This window comes from Pseudophryne corroboree, chromosome 4 (assembly GCF_028390025.1).
Source record: "Pseudophryne corroboree isolate aPseCor3 chromosome 4, aPseCor3.hap2, whole genome shotgun sequence".
NCBI lineage: Eukaryota > Metazoa > Chordata > Amphibia > Anura > Myobatrachidae > Pseudophryne > Pseudophryne corroboree.
In genome coordinates this window covers 164,555,335-164,574,254 of record NC_086447.1, presented here as the reverse complement: position 1 = coordinate 164,574,254, position 18,920 = coordinate 164,555,335, and the positions used below count along the sequence as shown (strand labels likewise).

The 18,920-nt window shown below is 42.6% G+C and overlaps 1 protein-coding gene across 3 annotated transcripts in view; it reads right to left on the bottom strand.

Annotated features, from left to right (window-relative positions):
- The window catches only part of EPHB1 (EPH receptor B1), a 336,049-nt gene that overhangs the window by 33,615 nt on the left and 283,514 nt on the right, over positions 1–18,920 (bottom strand). For 2 of the 3 annotated variants that reach the window (XM_063915533.1, XM_063915534.1), the window contains exons 6-9: positions 11,132–11,256; positions 9,108–9,270; positions 4,110–4,218; positions 3,729–3,793 (exon numbers count right to left, since the gene is read on the bottom strand). In XM_063915533.1, the coding sequence (XP_063771603.1) occupies positions 3,729–3,793; positions 4,110–4,218; positions 9,108–9,270; positions 11,132–11,256 (462 nt within the window). Of the gene's footprint in view, positions 1–3,704; positions 3,794–4,109; positions 4,219–9,107; positions 9,271–11,131; positions 11,257–18,920 lie in introns of all 3 variants that reach the window. The other variant, XM_063915532.1, reaches the window with a different exon arrangement.

Genomic DNA, 18,920 nt, shown 5'->3' with positions numbered 1-18,920 from the left:
TCCCTCCTCCGCCTCTCCGTGCTTCTCTTCCCTCTCTCGCTTCCTCTCCCTCGCCATCCCTCATCACTCCTCCCTTCCCCTTCTAGCTTTATCTGCATTTAATAATGAAATCATCATTCCATTATCCTCATTCTTTATCATTGTGTCCTGGGTTAAGGCTTGTTTCCCATGTCCCTGGTTCTTTATCTGGTACTGTCAATAATATGCACTTTGTAAAAAAAAAATTCAATTTGGAGTCTTCTGTTCAGCTCTATTCAGCTTCCAGGAAGTCATTGGCATTTGAGTATCAGCTTCATCATTTGTTCTTTCCAAGCCTGAGATGGCAGCAAAACGGGGGTTAATCTTTCTGATCTTTGCGGGTTCATTAATAATTTTCACCCTGACTATAGCCAAGCAGATTTCTCCACCTAATAGGCAGGCCCGAAACTGACAAATTCTGTAATAAATAGATGTATTTATTTACCCAGAGCAAACTACCATATAACAATTCTTCTTTAATCCTGATAGAATTTACAGATTTTACCCATAATGCACAACTGGTTAAATAAAACCTTAACGCTATTGCAATTTATTTCAATTAACCCGTAATATAGCAGGTAAAATGGTTTTCTAAGTCTCCAAACAAGGATAAAATCCTTTAGATTGCATTCACATCACGGTTTTGCTGATTCTGAAGCAGAAACAGCACATGGACATGAAATCTAAATATTATAACAGTCTTGGCATACACTATTGTGCATTCCTGTATGTGTATTACAATGTCGCATGATTCCTTTCCTGCTGGCTAATACACATTTGTTTGTTTTGTTATGGTTTTTGTTGATTCTACAGCATAGTCCAGGGCAAGGCTTAGGAATAGTGGGTGCACATTTGCTTGTTAGAATTTAAAAAAAATGAAGGAGCCCTTAGATTGGTCCATATTAACAAATGGTGAGCAACATGCGTCTGCAAATGACATCTCCACTGTATAAAAGGTGTATTGCAAGATGAGCCGTTCAGATGGTAACATGTTGGCAGACGGAAATGGCGACGAGATGCCACTTGGGACCTCTTTGGCAAGCTGTACATATGAGATGCAGTTATTTACCGGCTGTCGGGAGACCGACGCTGGAATCCCGACCAAAGCCCCGTATTCCCACTCGGGTGGTGGTCCACGCCACGACATACTATATGAGTATCTAGGAAATATCTCCACCTTACACAAATATTGGCACACCTGAGGTACCTTGTTTATATACATATATAGTTGGTACAGTTGTCCTTGCAGCCATTATTTCCCTCCCTACCATAAATGTATCCTATATATCTTATCTAATTTAGAAATCGCCAGTGTAATTCTTTTATTTCTCAGTCTAGCATAATGTGCCGTCCCTGTGGCCAGCGCTACCTTACCTTCCCCTCTCCTCACATGACATCTATCTTCACATTCCTCGGCTGGTCTTTGTATGAGAATGTGGGACATTTTCCATGTGGAGACTGACAGATTGGGGACAGGCAGCGTTGTGCAGGCTGAAACCTGCAGCCTGACTATTATTTACTGTGTCATAAGAAACCTATTAGCAGATAAATGAAGGGACTACTCTACCAAGAAATCAAGATTCATCACATGCGACAAGGGCCTGTGATTGGAGGCCGCAGCTAAGGTGAGAGCTGGCAGCTGCAGCTCCTGAGTGATGTGCAAGGCGAGCTGGGCCTGATAAGAAGTGATGAGAAAGGGGGAAACGGCGAGGGGGATGGGGCAGACAGGTAACTCTGAGGACTCAGTGTAAATGAAAGAACAGTTGTTATGCTGATGTAGGTTTGCTTTCTATGAAAAGGATCGTATGTCCATTATTCACCTTAAAAAAAAGCCTACTGTAGTTATTTGGGATACCTGACAATAATAATAATAATAATAATAATAATTCAAAAACTAAATTTTTTCCAGAGATAATTTATTTTTCCATTCCATATCACAAATTTTCATAGTTAGTAATTAATTTGGTGCTTCTTGAAAAAAACACCGTACAATGAGGTTGCTCTCAAAAATGTATGGGGAAGGGGAAGGGGGGGAGGGGGGGGGGTGTAACGAGCCTTGAATGCAGGTGCTTTTTTCAGCCACCTTGCTCTGGACCGGGGGTAGGTAACCTGTGGCACGCCTGCTGCTGTGGAGCTGCACATCTAAGCATCCCCCGCCACAGTTTTAGTATCCCTAACAGTAAACCTGCAATAGGGCATGCTGAGAGTTGTAGTACCTTAACCGCTGAATTTTGGCTGTGTACATCTGCAAGTAGTGTCATAGCAGAACATCATTACATTTACTGCAATCTCTGTGGTGTGTCAGGGAAAATTGGTGCTGTTGATGGCTACAAGCTGCCGCCATTTCAACTGTCCCAACAGCACATTGCAGGCATGTTCTAGAATGGAATTACCCTCTGAGGATTGTATTTGCCAGTGTCTGTTTAACTTCTACTGTAGCTCAGCAGGTGGTGACCTGGCGCAAAGCATCACAAGGCCCTAAAGAAGGGTGAATTAAGAAACATAAACATACTGATGTGTCCTCATACATCATTGCTGCAGCCGCGCCAAACAGCCCCTCTCAGCCCGCCATGTTCCGTGAGACTCTGCTAGAGTCGGGTGTCTTTTTTGCTGAAAATGTGTCTTATTTGCAACGCGAGGACGCACCAGGAGACTGATTAGTTTGACATGTTACACTTGTAAATCTGTGTGTGACTGAGTTTCTAAATCTGCATACAAAGTGCTACACTGCAGCAGCCGCAGATGCAGTCACATATAGATACTGTATACAATTTTTGCACATGAAATTAATCAGCACAGTCTACTGGTGCCTCCCAGTCACATCGCATTGCGACTAAACCCTAACAACTCGTACTGCACATGCGTCAAACATGTGACACACAGAGGCACAGGTGCAATCGAGGCGCATGGTATCAGAAATGCATTGGAAATGTGCTGGGCCATCCTGGGTGGAGACTAGCCAGATGCACAGAAGTTGTCTGTGGGTGTGTAACAGGAGTGCCGCAGCGTGTTGCTGAAGTGTTTGTATACACAGACGCTTCATCACTCACATGCTCAGAAGGAATATCTGCATCTACCATGGGGCTGACACAAGTTTCAATGATGTGACAGATTGTGGTGTCTAAAGACACACCAAGTGGTATTACAGCGTCTACAGACACTCAAAATGGTCCACTCAGTCCTTGCACATTGATACGCATGGATATACATCAGGAAAGGGCTTTGTAGCAGCATTTGCATAATGTTACAGAAGTATGTTACCGCCAAAAGACGTAGACACATAAGCTTCCGACTCAGAATCAGGCCCATAGAGTATAATATAGTAACTGCTGAGAAAACTGGCAGTTTAGTGTGCGAAACACTTTAAATGTACCTGTCACCTACACACAATGGAGGCAGCCATTTTGTGACTTAACCAACTTTCATGACAATGCAGCTATTCATTCACTAGGCCCTAGTGACCTCACCATAGAGCAGGGCAGATGAACCTCCATTCACAAGAATTCAGCCTATCAAGTCATTTACAGGCTGTATTTTGCAGAATATTCCTTCAGGCCACAAGACTGAAGCCCCTAGACTATGTCCTTGACGGGTGCTCTATAAATAACGCTGGGTGGAATAGTACATGAAATATCTAACACCAAGCCACTTAATAATAACCTTATGCTTGAAGTCTAGTCACTTACATTTCCCAGGCGGCAGAACCTTACCTCTGCCAGTGCTGTAGTGCTGCAGTTTATCACTGTACACTGCCTCTTTGCTGTACGTTCTCTTCCTGAAATACATGACAAGACTTTACTCGGAAAATGTTGATGCCAAGAGACACAGGCGCTCACTGTTTGTATTACACAGAAGGATATGGTCATAACAGTTACAGTAGGCATAAGTTATAGGGAGATATAAGATGATTAGGAGGAATTGCTTAAAGCGCTTAATTGGAAGTGTGATGAAGTAATCTTATTTGATTTACATAATGCATCTGAGTGTCTCGCCTTCTAAGTATCAACAATGCACAAATAAAGTTGATTTGACAAAAGCTGACAAAGAAATCACAGCCATTGGGTCACACGGAGACAGGAGCATGTACTCACCTGCTGCAAACAATGGAAATGGCCACCAGGGAGACTATGAAGACGACACCGGCAGCAGCCGAGCCGGCGATCAATGGAAGCTGCTCTCTGAGTTCGGATTTGTAGTCCTCTGTAAAAGGCAATATGAGAAATTACACATGGCTGCCCTACAACAATCAGCCCTTTGTAATGTAGCCTATCATTTGCGTTAGAAAGAGCATGTAAATGAATGTAGACTTTGAGTCAGATCTTTATTATACATGTTCCCTTCATGGTTCATGTTGAACCTTCGAAATGTCAAGCCTCCATTATAAGCCTCCACTCTTTTCACCTAGCAAAGGTCAGGAAATCTGTCAGAAACCCATATTCCAGTAATTTCTTGTGTATGTACAAATATATTCATAGCTCGCATGGCAATAGACGTAAGTTCCCAGCCTCCTCTCAGCTAACACTTCGTTTCCATGAGAGAACACTGCTGATCTCTGTGGAGGCTAGAGAACACGACGTTATATGGCAGTGAGTACTAGCGCTGTGGAATAAAAATGTTCCCATCATGCTCTGCTGCTTTGGATACGGTTTTGATCTACAGAAGATTGTTTTTTTTTTCTATTCTTTTTTTTATGTAAGCTTTTAAAGAAAAATGATCAATTCACAAGTGGCAGCTCAAGGACACAGAAGAAAAGGAGCAGACATACAATTGTAGACAGCAAAAGATGGACTGTGGAAAGCTATATTTACTTATCCCACCATCCACCCGGTCTCAATAAAAGCACCCGAGTGACCTTTCTACCACTCTGACTTGTCTGCGCTTAGCTGGAATATGATGCTTAGCTTGTTAGTGCTCATAGAATATAGAAACTGACCTTTGTTCACTTTTTTCTATTGTCTTATGAAGGACAATGACATGTTGACGTTCCTCTAGATAGATCACTGTCTCGTTATGTCTCTGCCACTTCTGTGCTTCCTGTACATATCTCGCATCCTTCCTGCTCCTGTCCTCCTCCCTGCAGCTTCCTTCTATAACACTTTCCATGCCCACAACTGTCTGACCTATGATTTTAATACTTTCCAAATGATAACCCTACCACTATGGCTCACTGACATTAATGAGTATACTGTTTTGGGTGGCACTGTTTCCTTGTGATAACTTGTGCTTCTGAGATGAGAAGCTACTTTAGACATTGGAAGAATAAAGCATTTCAGCTGCGACAAAGAATTATGCACATTGAGTTATGCGAAGTTGAGGCGTTCCGGTGACGTGCTCGAGGAGATCCGCTTTTGCCTCTCTTTTTGCACTGCATTTGGTAATTTGAAAGTTCATAGACATAATAGTCTTTGAATAAATTTGGGAATATTTCACAAAATGATTTGGATAATTTTGCTGATATCTATTTTTGTGTATTATGTAAAGGGGGAGCTTCATCAAATCTTGGAGAAAGATAAAGTGGAGAAGTTGCCTATAGCAGCCAGTCTGCTACTGTCATTGTAGGGGCTATGGGGGGTATTCAATCAGTGACGTTTTTCGACACTCGACCTATTCAATGTCCGTGTTGTTTTTTTGACTGGTCGAAAAATCTGGCACTGGTGAAAACCATATGTATTGGCGAATTCGACGCTGATACACGTGCTTTGGCAAATTCGCGGGTGTTTTCTCCCCCATTCTTGGTACAATTTTTGCCCATACCGATTCAACAAAAAAAAAAAAAGTGGTACGGCATGGGCTAAAATGGATTAAAAAAAACGCACAAAATTGAATACCCTGTGTCGAATTAGTGCTGTTTTTTTTTTAACAGTCAAAAAAGGCACTTAATTGAATACCCCCCTATGCTATTAAAATTAGAAGCTGATTGTTGCCATGACCACTTTATCTCTCTCCAATATTTGATAACTCTCCTCCTTACTTTTGTAGGTTCAACATATTCCCTTATGCTTTACAACTGGGAACAAAATACTAATAGAATAGTAATAACAGACAGACAAAGAGATAAGAGGGCCCTGCCCGCAAACTTACAACATATAGGGATTTTGAGTATACATAAGATATACAGTTATGTATAGATGTATGTGTACGGAAAAATAAGGCTGGATCTTAGGTCTCCTCTTCCAACATACTGTACATTTCCTTTCCATCCCTGATTTAACTTTAAACACATCTAATCCATTGCTTTTCTCTTTCCAGAGTGACAACTATTTAAATAACTGGAGGAAACTGTCATCTCCTCTCACTCTTGGCTTGCTAACCTTTACTAAGCGCACGGTCCAGGGAAAATTGGTAGAGAAGGTGTTAAGTGCTTTGGAACAATAGAACGCACAGCGTCACTCTTGGCACTTCTAACTCCCTTCCTAATGCCCAGACTTGATAAAGAGAGTTGCCCAGCAGAGATACGCATGCAACAGCTTGGCACTGTGCCCCGTGCCGGCGTGGGCGGAATGTTTCCGCTCACGGAAGGGAACACTTGTGTCTGTCAAACAGTGACACACGTGCTGGATTTTACGTATTGAACTAATGGAAATGAAAAAGAAAAAAAAAGATCTTAACCGTAATAGTTTGATGGAGCAGAGATCAATTCTAAACAGAATAGGCAAAGTGCCTGATACTCCTGAATACTGCGCTCAGGGAAAATGCATGCATCTAAGCACACAGGGCGAACAGTGTATGGAATAATGTATATAAACACTCTGATTCAATGAGGCATACGCAGTTTCCAATCTAATAAATGTTCCCATTTTACCCTTCATTGCCAACATATGTAAATGTTCACATGTCAATCAATTCTTACATGGAATCTGACAAGAGATAAAACAACCAAATGACCCATTATGATTGCTCATTTTCTTTTACTTTGATGCAGTTATTAAGATGCCTTATATTATATTATTTATCATCTATATTCGTGAATTAAAGTGATTGAATGCTATATTATACTGTATATTTGCTAGATTGGAAGTACAGTTGCGCCTTCCCTCTGCAGATTACTCTATTCATCTCTTTACTAAATTGCTTGCTTGCATTCCATCACCTACAGCCTGGATGCCATTTATGAAACACACATAGCGGAGGTAGTCCTTTGTGAAGAAGTGTAAGTCTGCACAGGTATAGGAGTTGACAGAGTGAAGGCGTTCCTAGTAAAGTATGGAGTAGACATCCCTCTGCAGCTGCTTTTGTGGAATAGGAATTAGGAATAGTACAGAAATGAGATCCGGCAGGTGGAGATGGAGTATATTTCCTGGCTGGGTGGAGGGGCACATGGCCATTTTCAAGGCGCAAAAGGATTTACAATTAAATGAGTTCAGAACTGGTGGTCCTACTTGTAAAGGTTAGGATCTATTTTGCATCTCCGTATTTCACCCAGACAAGACCCATTTTACATCACTGGACCTTAAAGGCGCACCAACTGCCACCCAAAAACATCACTGGCTGGGACTCACTGGCAGTTGGTGTGGATCCCCTATTTGAATTTTGGACTGTGCTGCAGCCCCACCTCTGGAGCCGCCAACTGCTCCCTCCACTAGAGTCGCCACTGGCTGGGAGACATATTAGTCAGGTGGACATCACAGATCTGGGCTATGATGGCCTATTGGCCTTTACATGCTACCAAGGGCATAGCTACCATAGGTGCAGGCAGTGCAGCTGCTATGGGGTCCAGAGCTGAAAGGGGCCCACCTTCCCTGTCAGTTATATGTGTTATATACATTTTCGACATTGGATGGTACGTAGGGGTCCTTTCAAACTTTCTCCTTGGGTATGCCCCTGCTCATTGTAGTGTGGTATAAAATGAACTGGAGGGCATTTTAATGTTATATAATATGAACCAGGGCACTGTAATGAGGCACAATATAAACAGGGAGCACTATATATCACAATGTGAATTGGGGGTACTGTGCGGCATAATGTGTACTGGCAGCTCTGAAATGTGACACAGGGTGAACTTAAGCACTACTACGATTCATAAAAGAAACTAGGGCACTACTATGGGGCATAACATTAAATAAGGCTCTACTATGGTTCAGAAAATGCACTAGGGCACTATTATAGGGCATAAAATTAACTGCTGCAGAGAGGTGTCTCTCTAGAAGTATTGGGATGTGGGCCCCTTCAAAATGTTGCTATGGGGCCAACAAAGTTCTGGCTACGCCCCTGCATGCTACTGTAGCAGCAGTAACACTGTCTCTCTATTTAGACATTGAGGAAATGTATCAAACCTCCTAAACGAGGGATGGGGAACCTTCGGCCCTCCAGCTGTTGTTGAACTACACATACCAGCATGCCTTGCTACAGTTTTGCTATTTGGCCATGCAAAAACTGTTGCAGGGCATGCTGGGATGTGTAGTTCAACATCAGCTGGAGGGCCGAAGGTTCCCCATCACTGTCCTAAACAGTGGATAAGAAGCCTATAGCAACCAATCAGCTCTACCTATTATTTTTCTAGCATGTATTTGATAAACACTAGCTAGAAGCTGATTGGTTACTTTGGGCAACTTCCTCACTTGTCCACTGATGCTGTCACCTGGAGTGTCCAGTGCGCTACTTACAGATGTGTCCTCGTACAACTGGCCTTAATATGCCAGTATGCTTAATATACAAGTAAGCCGCCAGTTCCCAAGTGACTCTGCATGTGTCGGGAATCTTTTTAGCAAAAAAATAAAAAATGCATGTTTTTTTGCAACGCGATGTGACTAGGATGCCCCAGGAGACTGTGCTGATTAATGTAATACAGTATGTGACACTTGTTTATCTGTGTGCGACTGAGCCTGTATCACAGCGCTTTGTATACAATTCAGACACAGTCGCACACAAGTGTTGCATATCAGATTAATCAGCACAGCACAGTCACATTGCTACTAAGATGCATTTTTGGGTAAAAAGACGCTCTTCGCTAGCAGAGTCGCACAGGGCATGGCGCACTGAGATGGGTGTTTGGTGCATCAGCAGCAATAATGTATGAGGACACACCTGTACTAACTGCAGACTATGTACAAAATGATCACAAAAGCCACATCTATGGGAGCCCCACTTACCGTCAGTCAGCGTTTGGAAGCACATTTTCCCACTGTATTTTCCATAACCTGCAACAGTACGAGCCCTGACCTGCACCACGTACACCACTCCTGGCCTCAGACCATCTATGCTGGCCGTGTTTGTCTGGCTTTTAGCAATTGATGAGTTAAATTCATTATGATCCTGTTGATAAAAAAACCATGCAGCAAATAATTAGCATCTGAAAGTTGTAGTCGCCTATAACTTATAGGATTGTCGTCTCCTCCTGTAATGTTTATTTAGCACATCACTTTGTCTATGTGACTTCATTCATTGGGTGCTTTTAGTCATCCGGGCAGAGATGTTTCTTTTTGAACATGACATATACAGCATCTGTCTTGTTCTCTGCCTTAGATACAACAGAACCTTAGGAAACAGAAATAAATAACTCTGCCTGCATGATAGAAAGACCTTAGTGAAAATCACAAAAGGCATACAGAAAAATAAAGCAATGTATGTAATAAACATTGCACCTGGATATGTCCAGTACAGGCAAATGCAGTACATTATAAACAATCTGATGAAGGGAACCCCTGAAAAACAGCTTGGCATTCCTTACAATAATGATTTAAAGCTGCTTTAGGGTCATCGTCATAGAACTGTTCCTGAAAGTGGAAATACAGTATAAATGCCATAACACCTAATTATAGTCTGTTCTGCAGTCCACATGTGAGAGAATTCCCCATCAATAGAGACGTGATTATTTTACTTGACACTGCTTTTAATCTAGCAGAATGGAGAGGGCATGCGTTTTACAGGGATTGTCGTTTGCACACTGTCAGTCGTAACGCCATTACAATTACCCTTCTCCGTGTTATTAGTAACAGAAGAAATTGCAGAAGGGCGGCCAAAATGTCTCAGTGATTCACAATTCTTCCTCTGATTATGATGCTGGCACTTGGGATATAATACTATACAATGCAAGCCATATACTCCGGCCAATAATCTTGTCGCACCATGGCGTTGTCCCAGTTAATGCTGTCGGCAATATACTGTAAGCATGCTGTTCTTACGCCACGCTTACATTTATACTGCTGACAGCGTTACAAAGCTTTAAGTAACATTTCAACTGGGTTGGCATTGCGGAGACAGGCTTATGGTCTCCATCACTGTTCTTGCCGACATAACGTATCAAACACATTATAATATGCTTAAAAGTAACCGAACGCGATTGCTTACAATATCCTACTTTTATGATATCTGCCTGCTCAGTAACGAACTTGTAGATATCGACAAGTGCCTTATCATTTACATTAGTCCCCCCCCCCTCCCCCCACTCCCTTTCATTGGCTGCTGTGTGGATGCAACAGACTCTTATCCGTGCTTGGAACAGGTTGCAGTGTTCACACTCGTATTAGGTAATCACATAAACTTAATTATCATTTCTTCTCCAGCAAAGCCTAATCACTGGTATTGTACTTTCAGCTAAACACGTAGCAATCAATGTATTGTCCAGAAGCTAGAAAGATCAACACATTGATCAGCAGGTGTTAAACTTGCTAAGTATGGACATCAAAGAATGGAGTTTCACAGTTGAGGAAAAATAGATTATTGTGATTTCCTCCATGAATCTTTAATGCGGCCGTAGGGAAGAAACAGGTTTCAGATCAGCATCTGATCTAATGGCTGTCCTGTTACTACAACTCACAGCAACTACAGGGGGGCTACAAGGAATTTCCAATTGAGACGCCACCGCTTCCCGCTGAACAAAAAGGATTTCCCTCTTACATCTATGAAGGTGCCAGCTCTTGTAACTGCAGCCAAAATGAACATTATTGAGTCAGTTAAGATTGCACACTTTATGGAACACTAATGCAGGCAGATTCCAAAATCATTATAGCTATGAGGAGGGTGTTAATGGCTTAGTGCTGTTTACTATCAATCCTGCAGCCAGTTATTCGCTAACACGGTTACATTGTGCCCTGTGGCATCGAGCGCTGTAATAAGAGTGGACATGTAAATTGAAGTAATGAGTTTACAACAGAACACATTGATAAGATCTCACCTTCTCATAATAGCGGATCTCATAATCCAGAATAATTCCATTAGGCTGTTCTGGCTGAGGCCAAGACAAGGTGATGCTCTTCATGGTAGCTCGGACCTGGTGCATGATGGGAACAGTGGAGGGAGCTGTAGAAATAAAAGCAATAATGTATCACTGAACGAAGGCAGATGTGGTCAGGTGCTAATTCTGAGTTGAGAGCAAAGGGGGGAGCAAATTTGCACCTGGACAAACCATGTTGCAATGCAAGGGGTGCAAAGGCCTTTTTTTTCTCCTTTTTTTTTCCATACAGGGTAAATATTGGCTGCTTTTGCATGTAGCCCACAAATGCAGGACAGCTTTATTTTTACACTGCAATTTAGTTAGGACACGCCCCTCCCTCTGCACATTTTAAACCAGCCCCACCTGCAAGTGCAACATAAGGTACCATTACACTCTGCTGCAGCAGCTTTTATGTGAGATGAACTAATCTTCCTGGAAGTGTAGTGAATCAGTGCACTGGTCCTCATGAAATGACAGACTGCATTCTCATAAAGCCTTTGCTTAAACATTAGGGTATAGTGTAAGAGAACGTTTATGACTTTGAAAGGCGTCAGGAGCAGGTTGTGAGTGCAGTTCTAGCTGTCCGGGTGAATAACTCTTTACTGTTACTGGAATGGAATGCATATGTTATAATTATGTCACATTCACTAAATAATTAAATTGTGCAGCCAGTCAGCATTCTGCGCAGAAATCTGTGAGCCTGGATTCAGTCCTTGTGCTTTATAAATAACAAACATGGATACACCAGGTATATACAGAATTACCAATGTACAGCTCTAGTGCAAATACTTATTTTGTTTCCATAGAATTATTACACCCTTCTAATTGGCAAAATACAAAAAAAAAAAACATATGCACTTAAAAATAGTCCAGGCAAGTTATCAATACATATTAAAAAGGAAGAGCACAGGTAACATAGCTAATTTATCTATATTTATATGGAGCCATTAGGGTTCTGTAGAGCCATACACAGGGCTGGACATAAATCAAAAGCTTACTGGGACACAAGGATGGGTACTGGACACTGCTTGCATTAATGATTGATTAAAAGGCTTTTTATTTGTTTATGACACTATAATTTTATTTCATTGTTTAGACCAGAGGTTCTCAATCGCAGTCCTCCAGGTACCCCAATGGTCCAGGTTTTAGGTATATACATGTCTGAGCACACACAGTTAAATCAAATTGCATGAGTTGCTAATTAAGTCACCTGTGGCCAAGCATGGATAAACTTAAAACCTGGACTGTTGGTGTGTCTTGAGGACCGCGTTTGAGAACCTCTGGTGTAGACTGTTCTAGATCAATTAAAGCTACAGCAATTGCAGATTGGTTGAGAGAACTAAGCACATACACATTGGCTCATCTTTATTAGTAAATGGTCCCAAAGACTACTATCTTGCTACTTCAAGACTTCCAAGTAGCAAGATTTTCCCATACAGTATGTGCTGGTGGCTTTTGGCTATAATCCGTGCCTATACTGTATTTCTGTAGCGTTTTTTATGAAGTCTAGGTGCCCAGAAAGTCAGCCTCCTCATTAAACATCTGTCACTTCAACCTTGTGGATGCGTATAAATTAGGTTGGGGTGGTATGGCCTGTTGATGTTCATCATGTAGACACTAATTAAATGTTAACATTTTAGAACATCAACATATTGTCCCTGGTGAGCCAGTGATGACTTACCTGCTCTAGGTGCCAGCAGTGGCGTTTCCCGGGTCGTGTTATTGTGAGATCTGGCACAGACATCTGACAGAGTAGCGGTTTTGGAGAGTATGCTTGCCCTGTCCATAACCCCTCCCTCTAATGCATCACCCTAACCTCCCCCTGGTGCTTATACCTTACCCTCCTGCAATGTAAAGGCCCTATTATTTCCTCGATCTGCGGCACCGCTGAGCCGGCAACCGGCGGCCGCTGATGATCAGTGATCCTTCTGGGAATTAAGGGAAATTAAACAGGTTAAAAATGTCCGATTTGCCGATCCCCACCGTTTTCGGCACCAGGATCGTGGAATCTGGATTTTTAAACATGTTTAATATTCCCGATTCTCCTACCCGGCCCCAATATAGCTGTAATGTATGAGGCCCTTAACCCCAATGCCAACATTTTAACAATGTAAACATCATAACTGTTGACATTGTGACATCGCCATTGTTAATTTCGACCTAATGAGTACATGTCAAATCATGCCATGTCTTCCATCGGGAAATCCTATTGCTGTGATACTTTTCATGCGAGACGGGCACTGAAACAAGTTTGTTGTTGTTGTTATGTACACTCTGTTACGGTCTGGCAGAAATGAGCAAATATCTGGGACAGATTCCAGTAGTTATCAGAAAACACTTCTGTCAATCACATGAGGGACAGACGGGATGGTGCATTGTATAGTAACTCCCTTTTGCCTATTTTCTCATATTTATGTCAGTAAAAGTCACATTTGTGGAGCACAGACAGACCTTTAAAGTGTGGCAAATAAATAATCGAATAAAACCGGCGCTAAGTTGTTTAAAATAATCACATATGATGGATGAGATAGAGTTAAAGAGTTTTATATAGAATTGCATAAAAACAGTAAAAAGACACATATAATGAAAAACACAAATCTGAGAATCATACAGAAAAATGTAAACAGTTACAATTTTGGATCCCGAACTTAGGGGGTCATTCCGAGTTGATCGCTCGCTAGCTATTTCTTGCAGCACTGCAATTAGATAGTTGCCGCCTATAGGGGAGTGTATTTTTGCTTTGCAAGTGTGTGAACGCTTTTGCAGCCAAGCGGTACAAAAAAGTTTTGTGCAGTTTCTGAGTAGGTTTGAACTTACTCAGCCGCTGCGATCACTTCAACCTGTTCGTGTACGGAATTAAGGTCAGACATCCGCCCTTTCCAAACACTTACAGAAAACGGTCACATAGCCACCCGCTAACACCCTATTCCTGTCAATTTCCTTGCTGTGCGAATGGATTCTTAGTTAAATCCATTGCTCAGCAACGATCCGCTTTGCACCCGTATGACGCGCCTGCGCATTGCGGTGCATACGCATGCGCAGTTTTGCCGAGTTTTGACCTGATCGCACCGCAGCGAAAAAAACTAGCATGCGATCAGGTCGGAATGACCCCCTTAGGGCCTAATTCAAGGTTGATTACAAAACAACATTTTCCTCTAATGGGCAAAACCATGTGCACTGCAGGTGGGTCAGATATAACATGTGCAGTGAGTGTATTTTAGCTTAGCAGAAGTGTGAACAAATGGATCGCAGAGCGGCTGCAAAATAATTTTGTGCAGTTTCAGAGTAGCTTCAGTCCTACTCAGCGCTTGCGATCACTTCAGACTGTTCAGTTCCTGTTTTGACGTCACAAACACGCCCTGCGTTCGCCCGGCCACGCCTGCGTTTTTCCTGGCAAGCCTGCGTTTTTTCAAACACTCCCTGAAAACGGTCAGTTGACACCCAGAAACGCCCACTTCCTGTCAATCACTCACGGTCAGCAGTGCGACTGAAATGCATCGCTAGACCCTGTGTGAAACTACTTCGTTTATTGTAATAGTACGTCGTGCGTGCGCATTGCGCCGCATACGCATGCGCAGAAGTGCCATTTTTTTGCCTATGCAAAATGCAGCTAGCGATCAACTCGGAATGACCCCCAGTATTCTGTCACTGGGAACAACTGCTCTCCACTAATGAAAAGGGATCCTGATATGGACTGTGATTTATCTACGTGGACGAGTAACACCAGCTGCTTGTTTGTACTATTAGTGTCGGGATTTCCAACAAGTCGGAAAAACTGCACTTTTTGACTATTTTAGGTCGAATCTGGATTCCACCTATTCAATTCCAGTGCCGTTTTTCCAACTTGTCAGAAAACACATGGATCGGCGGATTAGCCACGGATCCACTTTTTTTGTCGAATTTGCGGGCGTTTCCGACAGTTTTTTGGGCCGTTTTCGACAATGCCAATTCGACATTAAAAAAAGTTGAATCGGCATTGTCGATAATGGACCAAAACCTGTCAGAAATGCCCGCAACTGAATAGGGGGTGTCGGATTACAGAACTATTTCCGACTTGTCGGAAATTCCAACTCTAATTGAATAGACCCCTAAGTGTTTGCACAGTGGAGTAAATCCATTAATATTAAGTGCGGGATCCAAAGTTGTGAATTATCACCTATGTGACAGAACTGTTTACATTTTTCTATATGATTCTCACATTTGTGTTTTTCGTTATATGTGTATTTTTACTGTTTTTATGCAATCTAATATATAAAACTGAAAATTTGTCCTTCTGTCTGTATTTCTATACAAATCCACAGTTTACAAGTGAAGATTGTGAAATTTTACATACGAGCATATTAAAACATGGCGGAGGCAACTAAAACAATTTGAAATCTCTAGCACCCCAAGGGGGGCAGACAGCAGCACAGAGTATATCAGGAGACAGCATAACTCCGGAATTGCTGGAGCAATGTACTAAAAAATTGGCACACATATGCCTTACAATCTGGCAGCAAACACAGTGAGGGGAAGACACCCCTAGCACCCCTAGGGGTGAGGCAGCAGCACTGAGTATTTCAGCAGACAGCATAACTCTGGAATACCTGCAGCAATTTACAACAAACTTGGTACACATTTGACTTACACTCTGGAAACAAACACTGTGGGGGTCAGACACCCCTAGCACCCCCAGGGGTGGGACAGCAGCACAGAGAATGTCAGCAGACAGCAAAACTGTGGAAGGCCTGGAGCAATTTACACCAAACTTGATACACATCTGACTTACAATCTGTGAACAAACTCTGTGGGGGTTAGCAGCACAGAGTATTTCAGGAGACCGCATAACTCCTAAATGCCTGGACCAATTTACAACAAACTTGGTACACATATAACTTCCAAGCTGGGAACAAACACTGTGGGGGGAAGACACCCCTAGCACCCCTAGGGGTGAGGCAGTAGCACAGAGTTTTTCAGCAGACAGTATAACTCTGGAATGCCTGAAGCGATTTACAACAAACTTGCTACACATATGACTTACACTCTGGGAACAAACACTGTGGGGGTAACACACCATTAGCACCCCTAGGGGTTGGTCAGCAGCACAGACTATATCAGGACATGCATGATATGTCAGTGATGACAGGACTGCATGTGACAGGGCCAGTGACATGATGTGAGGAGGGGAATGCAGGTAGCACAAACCCACACACTGAGAGTTATATAGTGGAAGTAGCATGGTCCCCCAGCAGCACAGAGTATATCAGGAGATACATAATGTGCTGCACTGTATAAGAAACTGTAAAAAAATCGATAATTTCACAGGGGCACTGACATGATGTGAGGAGGGGAATGGAGGCAGTAGGAAGCCACAGACTGAGAGTTGTATAGTGGGAAGAGCAGGGTCCCTTGGGGGAACAAAAAGGAGTCTGGCCACTACACAAAGTGAGTCAGGGAAGCAAGATATGCCTATATACTAGATCTCCAACCAAGGTAAATTAACGAACAACTATCACTCTAATTTACCATCGTCATCCCGTAGCAAAGCATGGGTATTCAGTATCTACAATGTTATTTATACTGTGTGTTTAATATTGACATTTATTTTTGTAAACAGACATTCTTAAAATCCCGGGCAACGCCGGGTACTCCAGCTAGTTCTATATAAAACTCTTTTAACTATCTCATCCATCATATGTGATTATTTTAGTTAAACAACTTAGCGCCGGTTCTATTTAATTATTTATTGCACTTTTTGTGGGGTTGATATCCCCCTTTCTGGCTGCTTTTGACAGCGCGGTGGGATTTTTTGTTTCTCTTTAAAGTGTGGCATTTAACTACAAACAGGCTGACCCAATAATCATGTTTATTGTGGCTGATGTATACCTGGAAGAAAATTGGGCCTTTGTGCTCCCAATAGCAAGCACAGCAGTATATAGTACGATTATATTCATAGAGTATGCGTCCACCCCCTACCGGCACGCTTGATTAGATACTAGTCATCATCATCAGTGCGCTCTCACACCAGCCTATACTAGGTGCAAAAACAGAACACCCAGATACAGGTGTATTTACACGTATGTCCACCTCTTCAACCTGCAGTTCTGCTGACACGTCCTCAGTGAACCTTGCCTATGTGAGAATGCCCTGTTATAACTCAGTTACACCTCATCAGTGGTAGGATGAGATCCAAATGCGCATGACTCTGCATGACTTCATGTGCGCAGTTACCAAGTATGCATAGTTTGGAGACACGCAAGATACGCCCTGCAAACAGCAGGCCCTATGAGTGCATTATTAATTAGTGACATCAGAAAATGCAGTCTACCAATGTCACAATGACATCACTAACACAACGCTTATGATTGGCTGGCCGGTGAAGGGGAGGCATGGGGACTCATGGCTATAACTATTTGATGGCTGCTTGCTATGGTTGGTGGATTTATCTTTTGTAGTATTTTACATATTTTTGATTCCCATTGGGACTATAGCAGATGGAGAAGGGAGAAACAGTTTTTCAAATATCTGTAAGTAGTAACAATTGCTCTTTTATTTGGTTACAATTTATTTGTAGCTTAATGGGCAAAGACAACCCAGGAGCTCCTGGAAACTCCTCCTCTATTCAAAGGTGGCCATCTTGTTCCTCAAACCAACACGCCCTTCCGAAGAGATCAGTACACTGACACAAATCCAGGCACACACAGCATTTAAAGCTGCATAACTCTGAGGAGCACTATTTGGTGCTTCATGAATGATCTCACAAAGCTGTGATGCATCCAAATTGCTCTACTGCTCGTAGCCTATAATTTGTAATATCTGTAGGCCACAGTACCTTCTAACCTGAACAATCTGGAAATTATAGTGTTAGAAAATGAAATTGAGAACAAAAAATACATTGTAGAGGACAGCGCTGAACAGAAGCTTCGCAGATGGGTGGAGTCCACACCAGATTAATTGTAACTGGTTAAGGGGGAGATGTATCAAATGTTCTAATGAGGTAAGTGGAAAAGTTGCTATAGAAATCAATCAGCTTCCAGCTATCATTTATCATGTATGGGTTATGGAACAAATGGTTGATACTCAAAAGGTCGACAATATCTAGGTTGACAAATGGTCTAACGTGTCAATATGGAAATGGTTGACACATGAAAGTGTCAAAATGATACCTGCTGCGATCCCTCCATTACAGCCCACAACCTGCCCTACATTGCCGCCTGCAGCCTACCCGATGATCATTATCTGGAATGCGACGCATCACTGATATTGACCCCCGCAGCTACTGCAATCTCCTGACTGCAGTAGCCCATTGTTGCCTATGGGCTACAAATCGCAGGATGTAGGTCCGGCAGTGTTCCCCAGGAACCCTCCCTAGGAAATGACCCCTGTGCACAGCGGTGAGGCCGCTGTGCATGCTCAGTGGACCGGTCACCGCGCTCTGTACATCGCAGGGACGGCTCCTTTCGGAAACCTTGTCCCTGCTGATACATCCTGCCGATAGGATCGCATACTGCAATGTGATCCTGGGCACCCAGATCACATGCAATATGCGATCCTTGATAAACGCCTCCCTTAGTGAGCCTATGCACAATGAAGGGGGAGAAAACAGTCAAAAAGATAGAGAAGTGCACAGATGGAGAAGTTACCCATTGTAAACAATCAGCTTGTACCTATCATTTTATAGAATGTACTTGATAAGTGCTACCTCAAAGCTGATTGGTCGGTTTGGGCAACTTCTCCACTGGTCCACTTTTCCATTCTTTTCAGAACTTGA